The sequence below is a fragment of the Camarhynchus parvulus genome, chromosome 12, assembly GCF_901933205.1.
Source record: "Camarhynchus parvulus chromosome 12, STF_HiC, whole genome shotgun sequence".
NCBI lineage: Eukaryota > Metazoa > Chordata > Aves > Passeriformes > Thraupidae > Camarhynchus > Camarhynchus parvulus.
Window position 1 is genome coordinate 2951909 of NC_044582.1, and position 24309 is coordinate 2976217.

General features: G+C 40.4%; 1 protein-coding gene across 3 annotated transcripts in view; it reads right to left on the reverse strand.

Annotated features, from left to right (window-relative positions):
• Positions 1–24309, reverse strand: part of IARS1 (isoleucyl-tRNA synthetase 1) — a 95503-nt gene that overhangs the window by 57329 nt on the left and 13865 nt on the right. For all 3 annotated transcript variants that reach the window (XM_030956516.1, XM_030956514.1, XM_030956515.1), the window contains exons 7-14: positions 21995–22112; positions 19317–19464; positions 18050–18137; positions 14060–14120; positions 12408–12503; positions 7653–7775; positions 6120–6211; positions 1784–1882 (exon numbers count right to left, since the gene is read on the reverse strand). In XM_030956516.1, coding sequence (XP_030812376.1) covers positions 1784–1882; positions 6120–6211; positions 7653–7775; positions 12408–12503; positions 14060–14120; positions 18050–18137; positions 19317–19464; positions 21995–22112 — 825 coding nt within the window. The remainder of the gene's footprint in view (positions 1–1783; positions 1883–6119; positions 6212–7652; positions 7776–12407; positions 12504–14059; positions 14121–18049; positions 18138–19316; positions 19465–21994; positions 22113–24309) is intronic.

Genomic DNA, 24309 nt, shown 5'->3' on the forward strand with positions numbered 1-24309 from the left:
ATGATTTTAAGAGGAGTCCTGAGCAATCGCTTTTATGTTCAATTATGGAATTGTGTTCAGAATCAGGAACTGCCTAAAGGACAAATGGTTCCTGTAATTCCAAGCATTTTGGAAATTGCCAAATGATGGCACTGCCTGCTCTTCTCACCCAACCTCTGCAAGATCAGCTCAAACATTTGCTTCCACTGATATCCCCCCTTATCAGCACTTAGAAAAGCACCACTGAAACCCCAAATACGTGCATGAGGCAGGGCTCAAACTGAGCAGTAATTCTCACTAATTAGTGTCTCCTGGATGAATGGAGGTCACTTAGCAGTTCCTTCCTGAAGCTCTGCTTCTGGAAAAGCAAAACCCATCCATTCAAGCACTTCTTAACAGGATCATTACATTTTTTCTTCTGTTCATGTGAAAATTAAGTATGCAGGTCTACTGTCATCCCAACAGTGAAAGCATCTTGAGGAAGCTAATTAAAGCTAAGAACAAACACTTTCACCCCCTCTCCAGCTTATTTTTGCCCCAAAGGAGGATCACAGTATGTTCTGCTGTGGAAAACAGAAAGCAGCACTCCCTAATCTCTAAACTCTCCTGACACAGACTGGGCTTGTGCTGCTTGGCAAAGCCAGGAGGCTGCACCATTTCTGGGCAGCTCCATTCTGGATCACTGACTTTTCCCTCAGATCTCAGGATTTACACTGCCTGCACCACGTCAGCACTTATGCAAAAGCTGTTCATGGAGAATTTAACTACCAGCTACTGTCCATGAAAAAAAGGCAGCACAAGCTGTAATTGCTCACTGAAGGTTGAGTCACCTTCTTTCCAAGAGGCAAATGAGGCGGGAGAGGGGTGGAATCCCAGCTCTCCCTGCAGCCCTCAGAAGGAAAGACTGAATGAGGTTGTAACCTCCAAGTTTTCCTCACTCACTGGGAGGTCAGCCTCCCAGGCACAAGTGATGGATGACAGGAAGGGAAATAAAAACGCAGCTTATGAAAGTGCAGAAGATAAGGTCCATTTGTTACTAACACACCACAAACCCAGGACTGAGTCCCTAAAAGGCCACCAGCACCCACAGTCCCCTTTTACTGTAATTAATAAAGCATTTAGGTTGTTATCTAAAGCTCATCTGCTGTTTTCTACACAAATCTCACACAAGTATTTTTCACACTCCCTATATACATCTCAAGATTTCAATTTTGCCATTAATAGAATTTTTTCTTTAAAACTGTGTAACTGAGTTTATCTACAACAATTAGGGCAGCTGGGTTGAGTTTTTTGTGACTGTTTGGGGGGAGAGTGAGCTTGGATTTTTTCCTCAAATGCACCTATGATGAAGTAATCAACCTTATCTGTAACAACTACATGAAAAAACCCACAACTTGTCTAAAAATTAGTTCAATTTGGAACAATATATACACAGCCCTAAGCTGCCTCTATTACTGTCTCAGGTGGAGCCTTTTGGGAAGCACATCCTTGCTTCTGCAGGATGATTCTCCTCTGCAGTTTCTCTCATGTTGAATTGTTTAGGTTAGCATACCATGATTGGAGGGCACTTTTAATGACCCTGTAGTGTATTTCCCTGTAAATTACTAGGAAATATTCAACCTTAATAGAACTGAGATAAAACACTCTTTAGAACTGGTCCCAGCAGCACTGGCTGAAAAAGAGTGGAAATATGAAGCAGAGTGAGCACAGGAACAGGGGAACAGCTTTGGAGAGCTCCAGCACACACCCCCTACAGTCCAGCTCCAGGGAGAGGAATAAATCAGATTTCTGCAGGACACATTACCAGTAGCACTGGGCATTATTCTCCAGCAGCTTCTCCACCATGTGCTCCACCCTGACAAACCAGCTGGGCACAGCTTTGTAGATCAGCGGGGTATCTGACCTGTGCAGGGAAGGGAATAAAACAAATAAACACATTTTTAAATGCTACATTATTTATAAAGTGCTCTTTAATATTTATTTTTGCACATGACAGCCTCCCTTTCACAGACTGCTGCTGAAATATTATCACAGTTAAAGGTTGGGGTTTGTTTGGTTTGTTAAATTACATAAACTGTTACACTTATGTGAGCTACTATTTTGAAATCCAGTCCTGAAAAAATATTTTACAGCCTTCAAACCCAGTAATTCAAGGAATTTGTATAGCAAGAGCAATCATGAGAATGTTCAAACGATACTTGAATTTGAAATTTGTGCTCCTACATAGTACAACATGATGAACTTCAGTAACTATTAAAATGAGTCATGTTTCAGTCTTCCACATGAGCTCATTCTGCATCACTTTTTATGTGTACATGAGCCTGAAAAGCCAGGGAACATTATGCTGTGCTTTTACTATCTGCATTTAAAATAATAATCACAAATCATAAAGAAGTAACAGCACCTAGGCTTAACCAGAAGAAAGTTCTATTCCAGGAGGAGAGGGAAAGCAAGAAATGCAGATAAGCATATAAAAGAAGTTTTAAATATATCTTAACATATTCCTTACTTCAATAAGCAATAAAAGAAAATTCTTATGGAAGGAGAGCAGATTCACAACTTGGGATTGCTCAGAAATGGAAACACAATTGGCCAGAGCACAGATTGAGCAATTTCCTAAATTACTTGGGAAAATCAGTATCTCCAAGCACCTGACTGCAGTGTCCCAACCTAGTCTCTGATTTATCAGCTCCACAATAACTGTTCAGGCAGCACATCCTTCTAAAGGATCCTGGGATCCAGCAGCGCGCACAGGTCACTAGCAGGAGCTCAGACATTTCTAACCCTTCACATCCATCCCATTATTCCATGATGAGCAGGGAGAAGAGCCCTGGGGGATGGGATCTGTGGGTACAGAGGAGCAAACAACACAGAGACAAGAAGCTCACTCTCCTTTAGCATCAATCCACACCACAAAATGTTTCTGAAAAATATTACTTTTGTTTAAGTCACTTTGGTTCAGAAATTGGCAAGACACAAAAATTCACCTGAGAAACTCCTGTTATCTCCCATGTGCAGTGAGCACTACAAACAGGCAAAGTTTAATTCATTTTACTTATATCCACAGCAAGAACACATTTGAAATCCACCAACTACTGCAGATTATGATGTACATTCAAATTGCTACTGTGCACCTGCCTGACCCACAAAAGAAAGAAAACCCACAGCAAAGGCATTCAGACCTTAAAAGCTGAACTCACAGTGCACAAAGCCCAACAATAAAACACATTTTTTCTTTTAACACTGTATTTCAAAAGGCTTTTCATTTTAACTGTAACATGTATGTTTCCATGAGCTTAAGTGTTAAAGTACCTATAACCTTAAAGGAAATGGTGAAAGCTCAAAGTAATAATAATGTTGTTGTGTCCTAGCTATTACAAGCAAACCTACTGATGGTTTGCTACACAAATTTGATTTAATTTAAAAAATGGGAACAGTTGAGTTCACTGCTCACATAGTAAAAAAGAAAGCATTCCCCAAGCTACAAGGTATTTTGATTTCACTGAGTATCTCGTTTCAGATGTGCTGAAGAATGAGGATCACAAGATCTTGACTAAGTGGAAACAAGAAGAATAAAAAATTGATATTAAAAATTGATATTAAAAATTTCTCACATGGTCTTAACATGTTGGAAAATGAAGGCTGGGACAATGGTGGCAGCCCAGCTCTGTGAGGAGAGCAGCAGGTGGGGCTGGCTGGTCCAGGGGCAGAGTGGCTTCAGCAGGGAGATCCATGCCAAAGGCCCAGCAGGGGAACATTTCCCTCCCAACACCGAGGTTGTAACACCTGATAACCACTCCAAGCACCCACAGGGCTCTGCTCCTCCTACATGAAGGCAACAATAAAGGGGAGAGGACAAAGTTTCCCTGAATATTTTTCTTCTGGCTGTACTACCAAGCAGTGCTTCAGGAAACTGCAGAGAACAAAACAATAAAATCTGCCCAAGCAGTGGTACCTCCCATGTTTATGCCCCTCATGACTGGTGAGAAGGTTGAGGAATCCAGATTCAACTGGATTTTACTGTAAATCGAATGAGAAATACTCACTGCTGGGTTTTGTTTTCCATCAACACAAGGGGAAAACCACCCAGACAGACCTTAAATCAAAGTGTGATGCTCACAAAGTTCCTGCCTAACCATTCCTCTCTGTCCCAACTGAACAAAGTTTTGTTCCCTTTACAGACAGATCCTTTAAAAACACATCAGAATAATCAAATCCCATTAATTGTGATCCTGTTCCGTTTTCTTGTGATTTAGGAATGAAATGATCAATAATTGAGCCCGTGCTATAAAGATGCTTCTTGGCTTTGCCTTACTGGTTTGGAAAAGTCAAAGCTCCACACGTGCCAGTGGAGGAGCTTCCCAACACTGTTCCCAAAGGAATGGCAGGCAGGAGCTGTGAGGGACACCCCAGCTGCTGAGCTGCTGAGCTGCTGCCCACACCCAGACAAAGACCCCCAAGATCTCCAGGTCTGACCAACGTCCTCCATTTTCAGCAGTTCCAATAAAGACAAATTCTAACTGAAAACTATCTACTGTGTCCTTACCAAGCTGTTGTGCTTTTCATATTTTAAAGTTTAGTCAACAGAAAGTTACTACACAGAGAAGGATCCTGACTTCATGATATGTAAAAAGAAAAGACAAATTTCTCAACATCCCAAGGATTCAACAACTGCTTGGCTTCAGGGAAAAGCAGGAGTACATTAAGAAGAGTCTGATTGCAAAGTTTTCTTCCATTAATCAATATAACTTTATAACTATGTTCAAAGTTAAGAACTACTCTTCTACTTTTAGCATATTCCAATTATGGTTTGATTTGTGATGGCAGTGAAATGAGCTTTTCAAGTAGAATCCATTGTTCGGTTCTTCCCACCGGATAATTTGCTGCTAGGTGCTGCCTGCAACTTATCATCCATCAACAAAAATGTCAACAGAGTGGCAGGATTAAGGATCTTCTACAGAATCAGCACTTCTGCATCCCTGCTTTTGTCTCAGAAGGCCGTGACTGGATATTTGAGTTGCTGCACAAGAAAAACACAAGCCCTGCCTGATTTTGGGCCTGCCATTTTTCAAAAACTGTCCCAAATCATCAAGGATGTAACACTTGAAGAGCAATTTCCCTTCTTCCTCCAGGCAGCTGCTAGAAACAAACCAATCCTGCTGTTCAAGAGCAAGCAAAGGTTATTTTTGCTATAAATTAAAGATAAATGTACCCTGCTAGAACACTTCACCTGGCAGAGTCAGAGCCAGAGAGATGAGCTTTTATCACAGCTATTTCAGTGCAGGTGCTGTATACATCAGATAAGACTTAAAATCTTCAAGTCATTTCAGATAATTAAATTAGATATTTTAATTTAAGTCTGTCTTTGCTCATAATAAGAATTTAATACTCTACTAAAAGGTTACTGAAGGTTCTTTTTTTTTAATTTAGTATTGTTTGGTGATTTTTTACAACAGCAATTGTGGAAATTTCAAACCAGGGAGGACACTAATAAAAACAAGCTTCATTTCTAGATTAAATCTGTCTAGCCTGTATTCCTCAGAACCAAAACTTGTTTGTTCACTGATACTGAAGGCCCATGGAGAATTCCACATGGAGACTTCCCCCAGAGACATCCACCTAGGGAGATGTTTCCACATTTTAAGTAACTGGGCTTCTTTCAAAGAAATAAGTCATCTCACAAGGTTCAAAAGAGCTGTATTTTAGCCATTTTATTCAAAACATACAAAGCTTTAACACAAACATCTAAAGACCTTCTGTGATATGCTTATTTGGATACAATTCAAAGGGTATCAAAAACATCCTTTCCCATCACTCAGCTGCTTAAAAAATAACCTTTTTTACAAGAGGTGATTAGTTAGGAGCTCTCCACCAAGAAATGAGCAACACAAACTACAAACCACACATTTAAAATCATAAATAGAAACTAAATTTCAGCACTACACCTAAATTCATCAGTTTTATGGCAAAAAAAAGAAAAATTCCTTGATGACTAAACCAAAACTGGAGCTCTCCTGAATTAATAATTGCAGTTTGTGTTACTTTTAGTTTTGTCAGGAAAATTAAGTAAAGGAGGGAGAGAGCTGAAGAATTTGTGTGTCAGAAAGCTCAGCTGAAGGCAGGTGCAGGTGTGAGCTTACCTCCAGCAGAAGGGGTAGCTGTGCTGGAAGGTGGTGCTGTGGATCAGCCGGCCCTTCTCCTTCAGCCATTTGATGATGTGCTTATCTGCATCCTGAAACACACACTGGCCTTGGAATGCACATTTCACCAAGCTACTACAGGATTTGTCTCAGACACTCAAATTAATTTTTTAAAAAATCTATGCATAACCCAGCATTTACACACGCACACACAAAATTGCTATCAAGTTTATACATTTCCTGCAGGGGCACTATAAAACACCAAATTTACAAAGCTATTTGCTCTCCAAACCCTGTTTATTTACAGTGTCTTCAATGTGTCTCTGCTATATGGATAAATTAAAATTTATAAATTAAAGCATCAGTCTTTTTATACCCTTAACTCCCTTTCCATATACACACAACTGTGTGTAAAATTCAGGTTTTCTGAAGCACCAATACAAGCCAGAAACCACATTATTTAATATCCTAATGACTGAGTCTTCTAATTTTGTGATAGGAAATCACACAGTGCTTTTTACCTAATATTTAAACTTCCTGATACCATATTCCTCTAAAGTGACTGAATTTCAGAATTTGAAGCATATTTCACAGTACCTCCCTAACTAACTGGGATTTCATGCCACGCTGGAAATTTGATAATTGATAATTCAATCAATTTGATGTATTGATAATTCAAGACAATCTACTGAACAAGTGTCAATACAACATTAAGGAAAAAAATATACAAATATCCACGAGTGGAAAATTCAGTATCTTAAGAAAATTTTCCAAGAGCCTTAAATTCAGATTTTTACCAGCAAGAAGCTGAACACAGAGCCTCCAGTGTCCTCTTATTTGCCTTAATGCATAAAGCAGGAAGGAAAGATAGCTGATTGAATCCTCAACTTAATCGGAAAAGACTGTAAAATCCTGTATTGCATTTGTTTACAGAACTTGCTTTGCTATCAAACTGGAGCAGCAGGGCTAAAAGCAATCTGTTTTCTCAGGACACAGAATTTAAGAGGCACTCCCTGCTAAGGATTTGTATCTGGAGCAATGTGGAGTTCCTGGGGGTTCCTTTTCCAGGGATTCTCCTGCATCTGCTGGCAGTAAATTCCCAGGGCAGCACAGCCCACAAGTGGGGAAAAGACTGAATTTCTCTTTTCTAGGGGGTCACGTTACATTAACTGGCTGGGAGAAACTTAATGATGGCAACTGGAAATTCAGAGTCATCCAGAGGTGAGGGAGGCCCTGCACATGTGCCTGGAGACTCTGGACATGACATTTGTGTCAGGAAAAACCTCAGAGTGAGTGAGAGTCTCACTGGAGCAGCTGCAAACAGGATACTCCTCTGCCCTCTCACCACAACATTACTTGCATTTCAACTTTTTTTCTCAGCTGCTTAATAAACAAATTAAACAAATGTTGAAATAAATTTTAATTTACCCAGATACCAGTCACACATTGAAAACAAGCCCACACAGGGAAAGAAAACAAAGTTTCTACCATATATAAAATGTATCTTGAATAAAGTATTTCAGGCCCACTGACCTTCACATACTGCCCAGCAAAGTCAGTCACTTCTGCTGTGAAGCAGCCTGATGCATCAACAGGACACACAGGCACAGAGTCCTTCTGAATGATATTAAAATCCATGCAGACTCTGTAATCATCCTGCAAAAGAGACAAGCAGCAAGCTGTAAGAATACAAAATACTGGCTAAGATATCCATCCCTCGAAACAGAAATGAAATATTGAACAGAAAATGTGATGACTGGACAAGAATAGCAAAATACTCAGCCTTCGCTAATCCCAAATACTTATGAGAAAGTCATTTTTTACAGGATTGCAGTTTTACTCATGCAGAAAATTATGATTTCTTCAGACTGTGCCCTAGTACAGGGGATATGTGGATGTGCTTCTGTGCACATCAGTGCATACACACACACACATGTATTTTATTTGTCTGAGCACACACACCCATGGAGTGAACAGCTTCAGGCAACCCCTGCATGGCAAAGGAATCCAACCACTCCATCCTGAGCCTGGATCTGCCCAGCTCTCCAGCCAACAGGGCTTGTTTCAGAAAGCAGGTTGTTTTAATCAATCTAATTCTGGCATTTCACATAAGCAATCCCATTTTCTGAATGTCTTAACGATCCAAAGCCTTTCAACCTGTATTTCTCAATCATTTTTGGCCCATAGGCAATGCTACTGACCAAGAACCACACATGGACAACATCATTTTTTTTTTCCTGGCCAGTCTCCATTTAAATTTTTAATTTCCTGTAGCAGTAAGGGAAAAAAAAAAAAAAAAAAAAAAAAAAAAAAAAGAGTTGCTTCAGACTTTCCAGAACATGACTGAACAATAATGGTATCAGAGAAAAGATTAAAACAAAATAAGTAGGGGGATAGAAAAGTTTAGATTTTACCTTCCAGGCTGAAATGACAGTAAATCTGTATCTTACCCAGGATACGCAGCAGCTGTTTCACAGGAGCTGCACCTAAAGCACCTTCTGAGGCTGCCCAAGGACAGGGTGTGAATGCACATTTCACAGGCCAGTGCTCCACAGCTCCACGAGTTCTCCTTCCCTGGCCCTGACCAACACAGGTGAGCCAGCTCTGGGGTGCCAGGGCAGGGCTCCCATGTCCTGTGGGGCCTCATCCAGTCCCTCCAGCCGTCCCCACTACCCCTGATGCTCCCACTCCCCCAAGCCAGACCTGCTGTGTTTTACAAGGATGAAATCCACCCCCAGATGGGGAAGTTGGCTGCTTCATGGACCAAAGCTTTACACACAGAAACAACAAATCCCTGCAGCTCCAGCACTCCCAGCAGAGCACAGCCCTATCGTCCCAGGGTGATGTTATGATGCTTGTATCCCCATTCATGTGTGCTGTTTATGCTGGATATCATGTTCTGTGCCTTCAAGACTGGCTCTGAAGAGTGAATGTTTTGTTTTGGTTTCTTATCAGCCACTCCCCCATGGCTGGCAGGACATACAGATGGGACAGTACATGGTGCTGCTTTTGCTTTTTGCCTGGCTTTTCGCTTTGCTCTTGCTCCTGCTTTGCTTCTGTTTGCTCTTGCTTCTGCTCATTAGCTAGTTTAGCTGAACTGTCCAAATTTCTTCCTGGACTGTTTCTCCTTCCCTTTTTTGGAACTACTTGAACCTGCTCCGGGCTGGGACCTGGGAACACAGAGTTTGCACCTTGTGGCTGCAGCCGCTGCCCCAGCACCAGAGGGACTGATAACAAAGCGACCACCCCCAAGAGAGACTTTCTGAATTTGTCATCTTTTTCAGAGCAGTGACAGAGTGGTGTCATCTGGTATTGTTAATTTTGTGTGCTGGGGGTGCTGTGCCTGTTAAATAAACAGGTTCTTTCCACTTCTCTCCAAGGAATCCTTCCCGAACCGGTTGGGTTTGCTTTCTGGAGGGGCCCCCTTTGGAGATTCTCTCCCAAATTTGCCTTAAACCAGGACACCTGTCCAGCAGCTGCAGAAAGAATCCCACAATTATTGCCTTGCCCTTGTGACCCAGAAGAGTGTCTCCAACAGTGAGGACAGGTTCTGTCACACAACACTATTGCTCACATAAAAGCCAAGATCAACATCAGGTTTTTCCAGGATAGGAGTTACAGTGGTCACTCCTGTACCTCAAAATCCCTCAAAAGATTACACACAGAAGTTGTAATATACAAAATTAATAAGTACAGCTCATTTGTGAGAAATCAAAAGCTTTTTTATGTGAAATTTTAACAAAATAACAGCAACATGAAATCAAATGTTCACCTTCAGCACCTCTTAGCAAAAACAAACATCACTTTTGCCTAAGTGTCATGTACTGAAAAAAAAAGTGTATCAGTAACAGATCTATGAAACTTGTGTGTCACAGCCTGAGCAGGCACTAGCAGCACTGCAAATTAAAAATTCGTATGCAAATTCAAGTGTTACTAAAGCTTTTAAGTTGACTGCAGGTATATCTACATATGATGAAATGCCTGAGCAGCTGAATTTCAGTGTCGTGTTAATCTGGAGGTACAATGAGTTTACAGCATTTTTAATACAGGTTTGTCTTGTTCTGTGAGCTTGAATTTTGATGTCTTTTGAACTGAAATAATAGAGTGCTCTGATATGGTGTGGCAGCTTGCATTTGGCAAAGGCAAATCACACAAGACAATGAAACTACATCTGAAACTAAATGGAACTGAATTTTTACTTTCAATTTTTTTGGAGAGGGATACATTGCTGAGCTATCAGCAATACAGAACACGTATCAGTAAGTAGGATTTTAAATAAATAAGTAAATAAACCCCTGACTTTCCAACTTTATTTATCAAAGGGACTAACTTATATTGATGGGAAGGAACAGAGACAAGACTCAAGGCTTGCTGTGAAGGACTGTGTTTTATTTCCTCACCTCTGACCACCCTGGTGCAGTTATTCCTTTTCTATTCACCTTCACCTCGACAGGAAGGTGCAGAGGAGCCAATTAAGCAGGAACACAACCCTGTCTGCTACCATGAACCATCTCCCTTCCTTCAGCTAAGCCTGTCTAAAGGCCAACAAGCAATACCAGCAGGATTCTACACAGAGCCTGCTGTGTAATAATGAAATCCTGAGCTTACACCAGCACCTCTGGGAGCTTTTCTGAACAGAAATAACCCAGGGGCTGTCAAAACTGAATTACATGCACACCCAAAAAGAAGGCAGCAGCTTTAGGTGCAACACACACTGTGCACTTTCCTTGTGAAGGCAGCACAGCCCTTTGACTCAGGCCCCTGCACCAAAAGTTATCAAACCTGTCCTTAGCTGATGACTGCAAAGTTTTTTTTGTGATCTCTGTGCACTTTTTCCTCACACAATGTTTTATGGTTTTTTTTCTTTGTGAAGCATTTAACTGTTACTCTCAGGTTTTTCCTAAAAAAATGTTTTACAAGTAATTGCTGATTTCCCAGGGGGGAGAGAGAGAAGAATATTTTTTCCTCTGTGTTTACAAAACTCAGTGGGCTTATTAAAAAATCAAATAAAAGAGGGCAGATAATCTTTGCTCTAAGAGGCCAGTCAAGCTTTCCAACAAGCTGTTTCCAATAAGTTTAACTGGACTGTGCAAATACACAATCCACTCTTAGGGATTGTGTGATTCTTTCCTGCCCAGGGAAAGCTTCTTCCAGAGCTCCTTCTCCTCCTCCCCTCCATCTCCCACAGCAAGAGCTCCAGACTCTAAATCAACTCCCACCCTCTGGAACATCCAGGATTCAGCTCCAGGGGAGAGTCTGAGGAGCAGAAGTGGGACAGGATTTACCCTCCTGAGGACACTGACCAGCCACCACCATTTTCTTCATTAACTGCTAACACAACCCCACTCTAATTTTCTTTATTCAGAGCTATATTAAGCTGGAACATCTTTTCATATCAACCATCATCCTGACAAGGGAAACACCACCACAATGGATGTTCCCTTCAGCAAAATGCAGGGGAAAAAGGATGGAAGAGGATGGGCTATTTCACAGGAATACAAAGAGGCCTGTTGCTAATGCCAAGTTTCTCTGGAAATTATGACAGAGCTCATGGTCCAGGGATTGCTAATTGCTAGGCACTGCAAGTTTTTTGAGGGCATCTTTGGATAATGGCTGAAGACAGGACACTCTACAAAAAGGACAATAAGCCTAAACTAGTGCATTTAATTCAAGTGTCTAAAACCTGAAATGATTAAATCCATGACAAATTATTCCTCTTAGCCTTAAAAAAGAACAGACTGAGGGAAGGGACAATAAAGACAGAAAAAAAAAAGAATGGAGTGCAACAAAATCCTTTCACACCAAGGGATAAAGTCTCAGGACAAAAGCAGTGAAAGCATTTTCTCATTCTCTAAAAGCCCAGTGAGTAATGAAATTGAAACACTGAAGAGGGGCAGTGTGCTGAGCAGAGCTGCTGTTCCAAACCAAAATCAACACCTAGCAAAGCCAGTTTTCACTACCAGTGCCACAGACCAGCCCTTTCCAAAGCTCCAGCTTCAGCCTCTGAGAAAAGCTGAGCTCAATGACACCCAAAAGATCCAGTGGCAAGTTCAGCTCACACAACACAACACAAACTCCAGAGGGGGACACAAAAATCTCCAGCTAGCACAGGCACTAATGGAAGAGCTCATGAGAATACAAAGCTACACGATATTCTTACACTTTTAAGCAGCAAATGGGAAGATTGTTGAACACCAATCACCCTGAGAGAGTCCCCAGGAGCTGGAAAGCCAAGCAATGTGTGCTGGCCAAAATTAACATCACAGATACAGTGTAGTTGATACTTACAGCACCAAAATAGGGAGCCTGATGGACAACCCCTGTGCCTTCCTCCTCCTTCACATAACCATCCACCACCACAGTAAAAGCACCATTTTCTTTGCACTGTAACATAAAAATATCATTTTATATATTATTTACTATATATTTACTCATTTTACATATTATTTATTATATATTTATTTATACACATACAGCAAAACAGAGCTGCTCAGAACCTGGCAGAGCCAAAAGCCACACAAAAGAGGAAAGAATTGCATCAAAAATCAGTGACACGGTAAAATGTGACATCCCTAACATGACTTATTGACTTCCCATAGCCCAGACACCTGTGTACTTTCATTTAAAGAGTGTCAAGTGTGATTAAATCTCACACCTCTCCAGAAGGCCTCCAAGTCAATTACTGTTCAAGCCACAGATCTTCACACAGTTCTGTGCTTAATAGACTGCAAATCAATACACTCCTGAACGTGGGGACACAACCAAGAAAGGTACAAAAGTTCCTCTGCATTTTTGTATGTCCCCTATACCTCTGATTTAAATAAAAAGTTTGCTTTTATTGTCACACATTTTCCTTATTTCCTCCAGAGAATAACATGGTAAAATACCAACTAAAAACAGAGAGAAGAGAAAATCCAGAAAAAATTTGCTAAGAAAAGATATGACAATTTTCAGTGTGTTCAGTGTACAGATAATGAAAAATAAAGGGTTATTTACTATTCCTTAAAACAAAAATAGCAAAAAAATTACTGCAGTCACAGCTGAACCAAATATGTTATAAAATATTAGGTTTGGCTTGTTCTGAAGGGAACTATTTTGAAATAAGATCTCTATTCTAAATAAAAAATTGTAGATGTAGATCTGCTTCCTTACAAGTACAGCAGGACTCACAAAATTTATCCATTCCAAACCTCAGATGCACAGTGCAATATTCCAGATTCAGCTGTGTTTGACTTTCCTCTAGAAATATCAGACATTGCTCCCTGCAGAGGTTTTCCCACCTCTGCTGACTCCTGCACATGTTTAGGAACAGGAAGTGTCTCAAATGGCCAAATCCCTCACAGGAGCTCCCAGCTGCCTGGCCAGCAGAGCTGCACCTCTCCTCTTTGAAAAATGTCATCAGTTTTTAATCAGATTGGTTTTTTTTTAATTAGAAACATTCTCTAGGCACTCTCCTATTGCTACGTATTCTTTTATCATCTATGATGCCAGACCTAATGCAGGTGAAAATCTCCATCCAGATAAATCTGATACATTAATAGGGTTTTAGCAAAGGATTTTAACTCTTCAGTGGGAAACATGACATGTCTGTGATTGTTATCCAAGTCATTTCCTTGTGAAGACAAAGCTGGGCTTAGGAGATAGACAACAATCACCAGATGAGAAAATGAGAGAATATTGGTTAATATGTACTTGTTGATATGCATTTAAGTTTCTCTGCAGTCTGAAATCAAACTTCTATTTATCATCCAGTGTAAAACTTAAAGGAAAAAATTAAGAGAAAAATTTCAACACTGTTTTTCAAACTTCCAGTATTTAATACAATCTGGAGTTTGTTATTAGAACTTAAAATCTTTTTATAATATGAACAAGGAATACTCAGAATGGGTTTTATTCTTGTCTTTATATCCTGTACCAAACACCAAACTGGTTCATCTTACCTGAATAAAATATTCAAAGAGTGGTTTGTATTTCTTGCCTTTAAGAACAATACCAGGAAACCTGAGGGGAAAGATTTACAAGAACACAAATTAACAACTTGAAAACTGGTTTTTTTCTATTTGCTTCTTTACCTCCCTGACAGAATTTGATTTCAGAAGATGAAAATAATTTCCTTAAGTTTACTTCCCACTTCTGTGGTAACTTGGAGAAAAACCAATGTCTTTTATGCATCTCTGCTACCAGTCAACAAGTTGTACCTGATGGGCTTCAATCAAACAATCAATGTAAATTAATAAAGGAATTAAGCATTAATGGCAAGCTCCTTATGGTAAAGCTGGGCAAGAATCTTCTAGATAAAACACAATAATCCTAACAAGAAAGCCCTAAAGCTCAGCATGTCCAAGAGCACTGAATAACGATCCTAAAGTTTTATGTACAGGAGATTGTGACACGGGGTACTGCAGCCTGTGAAGCTCAGATATCTCATTCCTTATTCCAAACTGGGCATCCAGACTCTCCACAGGCATCTCAGGGAATGACCCCACACAGGCAGGGCTGCCTGGGGAGCAGCTGAGCCAGACAAGGCACAGGGGCAGAGATGGAGCCTGGCTCCTTCAGCCCCTGACAGCAGCTGACAAAGGCAGGGCTTAGGTTGGGATTTGCAGCTCAGAACTCCCCTGAAAGTGCTTAAATTGTCCAACTTCAGGGGAAAAAAATCAGCTAAAACATAACTTAATCTAAGAGATGGGCTGGCTCTCAGCTGTGGTCTCTCCCTGCTCTGTCCTTGATCTACAACTCCCAAACAATGGTCAAACCATAAAACACTTGACTCCTTCAAAGTGGGGGACTTTCCAAAGCTGTTTCCCTGCACAGGAAGGACCTGCAGCAGCTTTTACTGCCAAGTTCAAGAAAACAAGCCCACACAGGGAAAGAAAAGTAGACTAGCTTACAAATATTCTCATGTATCTTTTCTAATTCGTTTCCATGCTGACAGCTTTGTCTTCTTCCTTGCTACAGATACACTCAAAAATCATCAATTGTTACCTCTTCTATTATCTCAGCTTTGCTTTCAGGCCAGCTGTCAAGCCCCTCCATGCTCAGCTCAGCACATAGAATATCCTCTAGGAATAGGGGAGATTTCTATTTTAAGCCTCAGCTTTGCAGATGGTTTATATGTTTTTATATTACAAACAGCCTTAGGAATGTTTGAGGTGCTTAATCAGGATCAGATGAGAGAGAAGCATCCCAGTGCTCAGCCACACAGATGTGGGAATGTTCAGATACAGAATGTGAAGCACCAGAGTTGGCTTAAAAAAAAAAAGTACATATATTCTTATTTAACACAAGTCAGAGAAAGGTAGAGGTTGTGGATCACATTCCTGATTTTCATTGTGGGATCTGAAATACTTTGTTTGCCAAAATCCTGAACTTCAGGTTGAAAATTTATACAATGGTGCCTTCTTGTGACCTAAGCTACAGCAGTAAGATTTGTTTAAAATGACTTCAGCAATCCTTCACTCTCAGGAGATCAGAAATCTCTGGTTTGGATTCTTTAGCATCCAAAAAGAGACAACCAGGGAAAACTGTGAAGAAATTAAATGTTTAATATGCCAAAGGACTGAAATCTAACACAAGGGGAGGGAAATGCTCAACAATCACATCCTACCTCTGCTAAATAAAACAAGAAGCCACTGAATGGCCAGAATTGGGGTAATACACCCAGACCAACTCATGAGTGCAAAGCAGCCAGTTCAGGGGATTTCACACACTGAACACTTTCATCAGACCATTCCCTGACCCCAGCCTGATCCTGCTATAGATTTTGTTCCACCAATTTCGCCCTCAAGGGCCTGACTGTTTGAGAATTTAAAAGTGAGCTAAAGGAAGAAAGAAATTAAGAGCAGAAGTGGGGAAGTTCATTTCCATGAATTTAGATACTTGTAGATCTAAATCTTTCACAGGTCCACTCAACCACCTTTTAATTATCTCACATTTGAGAAAATTAATTATTACATAACAGAAAAACTGGAGCATGACCAAAACCAGAAAAGAAATCAGCCTGAGAAGAGACCATAGCACTAATACAAAAAGAATTAAAATACACTGATCCGCCAAGAGATTTGCTAGCAGCCTTATAAATGGGCAGAGGTTAAAAAAAGGGAAATTTAAAAAATAATCAGAGATTGGAGGGGGTGAGTGTTAGAAATACCATCAATCAGGGACATAAATTCAGCACCTGAAATGTGTATGATTGCCTTAAAGAGCAGGCTTTTCAAATTTCTGATGAAGACACCACATCAAAAGAAGGCCCAAATGTTCTGTGCACTCCTCATACAGAATGACTGCAGTCACACTGAAGTCAAATTTGTAGTATTGCATTAAAAGAAGAATTTGGAAATAAAAGACAACAGATCAACAAATTTAATATATGAGCTAGCTTGCTTCTTTTTTAAGCCCAAAGCAAATGTATTAAAAAATACTTAAGAACATAAAATGGTTTTGATAGAAGTTTTTAGACATTCTGAACTGGTTTCAAAAGACCAAAAAGGAACAGAGTATCTGTATTTCCCAAGAGAACTGAAGCACTGATGGAACTAAAAACCACTGAGACAGGTCTAACAACCTAATTCAACTTTAAGTGATGGACAGTCTTTAGTAAGAGAAGTGCTAAAGAATATAAAATGTGAATTAGTCAAGAGCAAGCCACACAAAGCCAAAATTTTTGGGGCAGACTTGCCAGCTTAGATAGCAAGCAAGCAGGTCAAATTTAGGTCTTAATGTCAGTGAGAGTTTTGACACTATCATTCCAACACACACAAACACTGGAACTGGAGGACACACCACCACTTCAAGAGAAAACTGTTGTTAATTCAGTATCAGACCAAAAGAAAATTCCCAGTGGTGGCCTGGCAGGACCGGCCTGACACTGACACTGTTCAGTGGTTCCACTGATGACTCAGAGGGGAGGAAAAAACTCCAGAGATCACAAGTTCAGCCAAGCCTGAAGAATGAGAGCACTGAACATCATCTTCAGAAACTGAACACCAGCTTAAATTGATACAGACCAAGTGACAGATTAAGAGCATTCTCATAGAGGGGGGAAGGATGGAAATCAATGCAGAAATCTAAAATTATTCAACTGTCACAGTATGAGCCATCAGAACAGGAAACATCTTAAACATTCCAGCTCTGTATTTCCCTAATTTAATGATTACATGCAACTGCTTAGCTGAAATATCCTCTATTTTTTCAATGTACAGCTTTCAAATGCTTGATAAAAAGACTCAAATAAAAATAACTGATGCCAGTGAAGAAGGGGTGTAATTCTCAAAACCATTTCTAGTCTTTATTTTTTATTGTGGTTATGTGGGGTTTTACAGGGTTCTCTGGTTTGTTTGTTTGAATAAAGTGAATAAACAAATATTTGCTGTATTTGACCTCTTTAACAGGCTGCTGGTTTATACAAAATGTTTAAGAGAAGCCAAGACAGATATTTGGTCTAAAACAGCTACAGAATTTAATACCTGCACCCCCTGCCCAGTCTGCCTTCTTAAATAATTCCTCTTTTTCCACCTAATCAAACACCCTGCAGAAAGCAATGACAGTCACTAGTTAAAGAAGTAATATTTATTGGCTAAAAACAGTGGGATTGCTTTGCACATTTCCCTTGAAATCTTTACATCTTGTGCAGGAGAAGGCATCTGGACCACACCTCCAGCATTTTCTCAAACTTTAACCTTTATGTAAACACAAAGGAGAAGGGTGGACTATGGAACCTTTTTTCCCCACCACAACACAAAAACCCAATGAAACTTTTTTCTATTTGTAGCTTCATATACAAGACCAATTTGTTCCAGCAAACTTCAGTTCCTTTTATAGATTTTTGAAATATAAACACAGATGTAGGGAAATCCATCGTCTTAACAACATTTAACTTCTCATTTAGAAAAACACTGAAAGCTAGCAAGTATAATAATTTATGTACTTGCCTGTCAAGTATCTGATATTCACTGTCAGATTTGTACAGTGCCACCAGTCTGGACTCCATCAAAATGTAAATCTTCCCTGTGGCTTTATCTAGAATATAAAATAAAACAGGAGTTTCATAAACCTGTTTAATCCCCTCATTTGCACCATTATGAAACCTTTCAATGTATGCAAGATATTTTAACAATAAAACTGCCCACAATAATCCTTGCCTACTTTCCAGCTACTTTTTCCCCACCCAGCCAGTTAAGGAACACTTTCCAAAGGCTAAATTTAAACAGAAACCACAGGATAAAACCCAGGCCACTGATTTTCAGTGTGTTTTGTTGTTGCAGAAGCAGAAATGCCTTTTTATTATTGCTGAGTCAAATAAAAAAGCAATTGAGAAGTTTCAGTAAATTGTAACTGAAACAGAGGGAAATGATTGGAAGATGGACAATGAGTACATTAAATCAGTATTATTAAGTTGTAAGGTAGTGATTGCACTTCATGCAGCCTTCCTGAGATTTGCTATTTCAATTACATGCCTGCATTTCTTTATAAAAGAAGTATATACCAACAAAGGAACTTAACATCAAAAATGAGTGACATGTTATGAAGAAAACTCATTTTCTATGCCAAACCTTCCTGATTTCCTAATTTCAATGACAAATTTTATTCAGGTTCCCACCCTGCCAACTTAGGGTCACTGTCCCACAGCAGTGAGCCAGAGACATCCAAACCCAGCTCAGGGCATCAGGCAAGTGAGGTTATTATTTCTAAAAATACCCAGTATTTCTTTTTAAGATGACCAAATTTATGTTAAAACTTTTGAAAACTGAAACATACTTAGTTCTCTTCAAAGAAAGAAAACCCAAACAGGTGGAGTTCACTGCAAAGGCCTGCACAACCTCATGTTTAACACACAACAGATTCATGTGGTCATGCTGAAACTGGAAATTCCTACTCACTATTTCACTTTATAAAAAAAAAGAGGAGAGGTGTTTGTACATGAAGGTATAACTAAAGACTACAAACACACACACCTTTTTTTTATTATTCTTTATTTCATCTATCAATATTTTGTAAGGAACAGTCCTCTCAATTCATGTTAAATAACAAGAGCAGAGCAGCTGGAAATCATCAGCCACATCCAAAGTGAATCTGATCCTTCACACTATCACTGGTTCAACCCCAGCAAAGTTCTGTAAATTTCACATAAACCAGTGTAAAATACAAAACATAAATACAAATCCACAGGCCCTGAAGGAAGAGATGTTCCACACTTGCCTCTGAGTTTTACATATTGCAGTTCTGGGTTAACACAAAGGGCCAGGTTGCTGGGCAAGGTCCAGGGAGTCGTGGTCCAGGCAACAAGAGAAACACTTGGATCTTCCTCCAGAGGGAAGCTCACAGTCACTGAGGGGTCCTGAACATCCTGAAAAACAATGTAACATGCCATGTTCACCTGTGATGGAAAAGGTATTGGCAACATTAAAGTCAGGACAGAGCACCAGTCACTGAGCTCCTCATTACACCAGTGCAATCTGCCAGTCCAACAAGGCCACAGGGTTAAAATCCCCCATTAGCAGGGAGATTTGGGGGATTTGCTGCCAAAACAGCAAAGAAAGACAAGTGCAGTTCCTATAGGCACCTCTTATAACCTCATTTACGAAGTTTAGAATCAATCTCAAGGGTCAGGAAAATGAGCAGCTTCTCAGATACTGAGAAATACTTAGATACTGCTAAATAAAGCCTTTTCCACATTTTCTTCTGCAGCCAGGGATTAGGAAGAACAGACATCACATAAAATGATTCATCTCTAATTAAGAAGCTGTTGTCAACAAGGGGGAAAAACATTTGGGGTACTTAAAAACAAGAGTATGTTAATATTTAAGAGTAAAAACTCAGGGAACGAGACCTTTGTCAGCTACCCTATAAAACTTCACCTTCAAATGAGTCCTAAAATCCCCTGAAAAGAAGTTTTTCTTTCAGCCAGCTACAACCCTATTCAGTCACTTCACATTTCACATATGATGAAAAGCTGCTTGTAAAAAACAAGTCTAGCCCTGCAAATGTGAAATTTTCCCTCTGAAATCCCACATGCCAGCTCAGAGGGTGCCATGCACAGCGACCCTCAGCCCTAAAATAGGCGCTGTGGCCACGGCTCTGCTTTCCAGCCAGCATCATGGAACACTTAATGGCATCATGGGACAGGCAGCTATTTATGTCTGAGCTCAGGGCTGCTCCAGAGGGAATTTTCTGTGAACATCTGGTGCAGTCAACAGTAAAACATAAATATTACATAAGCCATGGCCCAGGCTCAATACCAGGCAGAGATGGAGCCCTCGGTTTGGGCGGTACCGAGTGTGAGGCAGCGCTGCAGGCTCCTCGCTGAGCTCACCAAGGAGATAAAAACAACTGGCAAAGATTAAAAAATACCATCCAGGCTGGCAGGTAATGTGTTGTGTAGTGTTTTAGCTGTTAGAATTTCACCTGCAGACACCATTTCCTCAGTTTAATGCAGTACCAGCTGCTGGCATTGATAACTCAGGTGTGCCTTGGACACCCAGCTCTGGCTCTGAACGTGCCTCTTGTGCTCCTGACCTGTGTCCCAGCTCTCAGAGGATCAATAAACAGCAGCCAAAGGCTGCTTTCCACTGAGAGAAAGGCAACAGCTGCCTCATACCCAGGAATGGCTGTGCTCACCAACAATAAATCCTGTCAGCTCACAGACCCACAACTTCCAAACACCATTTCTGGCAGATGAAAAAGGTAATTTTTGCATGGAGTGGCAGAGTAGCATCCCACCCACACACACCTCTGGATCTAGAGTAAGAAACAGCATCTAAATATTTCATTAAGACTCAAGAAAAGAGCTTCAAGCTTTATGGAAAAAGAGAACATAGATACACATACTACAAACCCTCCAAAATAGTCCTTGTTCTAAAGAAAGCTCATTTATCTGAGCCTGTGTGAAATGGCAGCCCATAAGGGCAAGAAAAGTAATTATTTCAGTTGTCAAACAGTCACAAATATCAAGATCTCTTTGCAAATCTCTCTTTCATAAATCACAAACCGTTTTTTCTTCAGTACAAATACCCTTCAGCAACACTGAAAGCTCTGGTATCTCTCTGGTATCTGTGGGCTGCGTTGTGCTCCAAGTCTATTTAAACATTTGTTTTAAAACCACTATTTTTGGCCAGAAAACTGGCCTTTTTTAGGCAAGATATAGAAACCAGATGTACAATCTGTGCTAGCTCTCTGCTCTCACAAGGCAAGTGGAAGATTTACAATGTAAGGATATGGAGGCCTGGGTCAGGATTGGAGGGGATACAAAACTTCTATCTACAAACCAACGTGGAATTTGGAAAATTGGGACACAAGTTCTGCCTTCACATACATGAACATGAGTTTGTTGTAAGTGAGAAGCTGCACTTGCTTCATTTTGTCACTCATTTTTAAAGAAACATTTTATATACCACAGTAAATCCTGCATTATATTGGGTAAAACATTTTCTGGTGTTTCCCAGTGTAAATTAATGATTCTTAGAAGAACCATTATCCTACAGCTACAGAGTCTTTGACACTCCTTACAAATCACCTCACAGAAGATTCAAATCCTGCCAAAGATCCTCTTCTTTTCAGATGTGCACAGACAGGGACAATGCAGCTCTGCTCTGAAAATTCAGCATGAAAATCCACCACTACAATAAAGCCTTGAGAGCACAGAGAGGGAGGAGTTTACCACAACAAAAAAAGTGGGTACTTTAAACATTTGTAAGTAGTAACCAAGGAAGAAGTCTAAGTTCAAGTGATCCAAACAAATACAGCAAAATACGATCAAAATTAACCCATTTACCTACATTTTATCACCAATTCGGAGTGTAATGACATGTTTAGGAACCATCAAGTGAAAAGTACTAAAGCTTTACAGAAGAAAATAGAGAAATCTGACTGCAGCTTACCTTGTAGTTCTGATGGGACTCAAAGTTGGACAGGGGGGTGTTGCATGCAGTTGAAAAAGGCATGACCTTAACCCCTCTATACACCAGGCCTTTGTCATAGAGCTGCTTGAAAACCCACCTGCAAGTACACAAGGAACAAGGAATGACTTGGTGTTTCACATTTAGTAAATAAACTGTAAAATTTATTTTACAATTTCTGCTCTAGCTGGAGTTTCTTTCTGGTGACACTTAAAAAAAAAACACCATAAACTTAAGACAATATTTGCAAGTCAGAAGGCAGAGAGATAATTGATTGCAACTGCATTTCTGGCAGATTTTAGCTTTGGCTGGTACTAGCAGCTTGGTATTCCATGCACTGGTGCATAGCACAGAGATTAACCAGCAATATGGATTTGTGTTCCATCTAAATCCCTTCTCAGATCTCCTGAATACAAAGATCACCTGAAATTTGAACAAGGTTGAAATCAGTCATAACTTAGAGAATAGCTGTAGTGACATGGCTGCTCACTTCTCACATGATCTTAATTTTCTGCTGCAGCATCCAGTGCTACAGCAGAGACACAGATACAAATCAGAGTCACCTGCAACCCAGTCCAAGTAAATCCTGATCATTTGAGAGCATTTTCCACAGGAGGCCACAGTTAACCATGAACTCAGGGCTGCAATTTAATGTTCTGTTTTGAACTCTGATCCTCACCAAGACCTCAGTCTCACAACAAGGTCTAACTCTCCTCAGGAAATCATCAGTTCAGCCTGGAGCATAGCTGGATCCTTATGTTTTCTTGAAATAATCAAGACAGCACTTAATATTGCAAGTGACAAATTGAGTCAGTGCTCAAGGTGAATGGAAGCTGGAAGAGAAACTCTTCACACAACAACTCAAGGTGTCCATGTGATGGAGAAACCCTGAATGCTCCAGGGTTTCCTCAAGGATCATCAACATTTATCAGCTTCTCCCATCCTGCTGACTTGCACACTCAGTGGCACAGCCTGCAGGCTGTAAGGCAGGAGAGGCCAAGCCTTAAATAATCCTGCCAGCTTCAACTCACAAATCAGAGCTGCTGCAGAGCCTCCTCGTTTTGAATTTCACAGCAAAACTGTTAAACTGTGCTGACTTTAGAAGCTCCTTTATTCAAACTATGTTTTCAAACCATTCTGATCCCTTTTCTGGGTCCCTTTGCAGATAAATAGCTCATTGCTAAGCAACCAACCCAGTCCTGGCAAGCAGCACTTCTTTCTGCAGGCTGTCATTTTGTGCTTGAGAATCTGGACTTGTATTTCAGTCAGTGTCTCGTCTTCTATGCTTGGAATTATCATCTTCAACAAAAACACAAGCAGACTATTGCACTGATTTTATATGTGGCCCAAAATAAGAATATCAAGAGACATGTCCTGGCTTGCTGACATGGAAGTGCTCTGATGCCCTAATCAGAATAATTATTACACTGCAGATTAGGCAGCTGGAGAAAATACAGAATGTCACACAGAAAAGATGTGCAGTCCAATCAGATTCATCCATGGGCCTCCAGTAGAAGTCCAAAACTCTCCTATGAGTGGTCATTAACATCAGAAAAATTAGATAATCCAAAGTCTGAGATGGAAAAAAGCCTCTGAGACCTTTAGCAGCATCAAGTTCTGCCACAGAGAAGCCAAACCCAGGAGTCTCTCAGAGCTGTGCACTCCTACAAAGGTGCCTTACCTTACACACAGCTCCAAAGAAACCTTGTTCAAACAAGAAACGTCACCAACAGCAAGATGTGGCTGCCTGACCCCCAAGCCAAATCTGAAACATAGCAGTGAGTGACTATTTTACAGTGGAGATTTTAAATTAATCAGCTTAGACTTGTATAAATCTAGATCAGTCTTTTATAAAAATGATCCCTGAATATAGTTTCACCAGCTTTCAGCATATAAATTTGAGCTGGCTAACTGCACAAGTTTTTGTGGGAGTTAAAGTAACTTTAAATGTATGCTTACCCCCTCAGAGCATAATTAATGCAGCCTGTGACAAGTGACAGCATTCCTACTGAAGGTGTTCTATTTGCCTTTCAAAACCAGTAACTGAAACACCTATAGAAAAAGGCTCCACTTTCCTATAGAACACTGCCTACTAACAGCACACAAAAACTACTCAGAGAAACACTGAATATTTAATTCAGCTGTAAATATAACTGTAAACTCAGGGAGCTGCTCAGGAAAGGTGAGCACTAGTGGAGCTGCCATGCTCCCAATGCAGGCCAGCATCTCCCTCCTGTGGCAATCCCATCCCACTGCACAGCCCGGGCTCCAGCTGTGCACTCAGAGCAGGGGTGGGT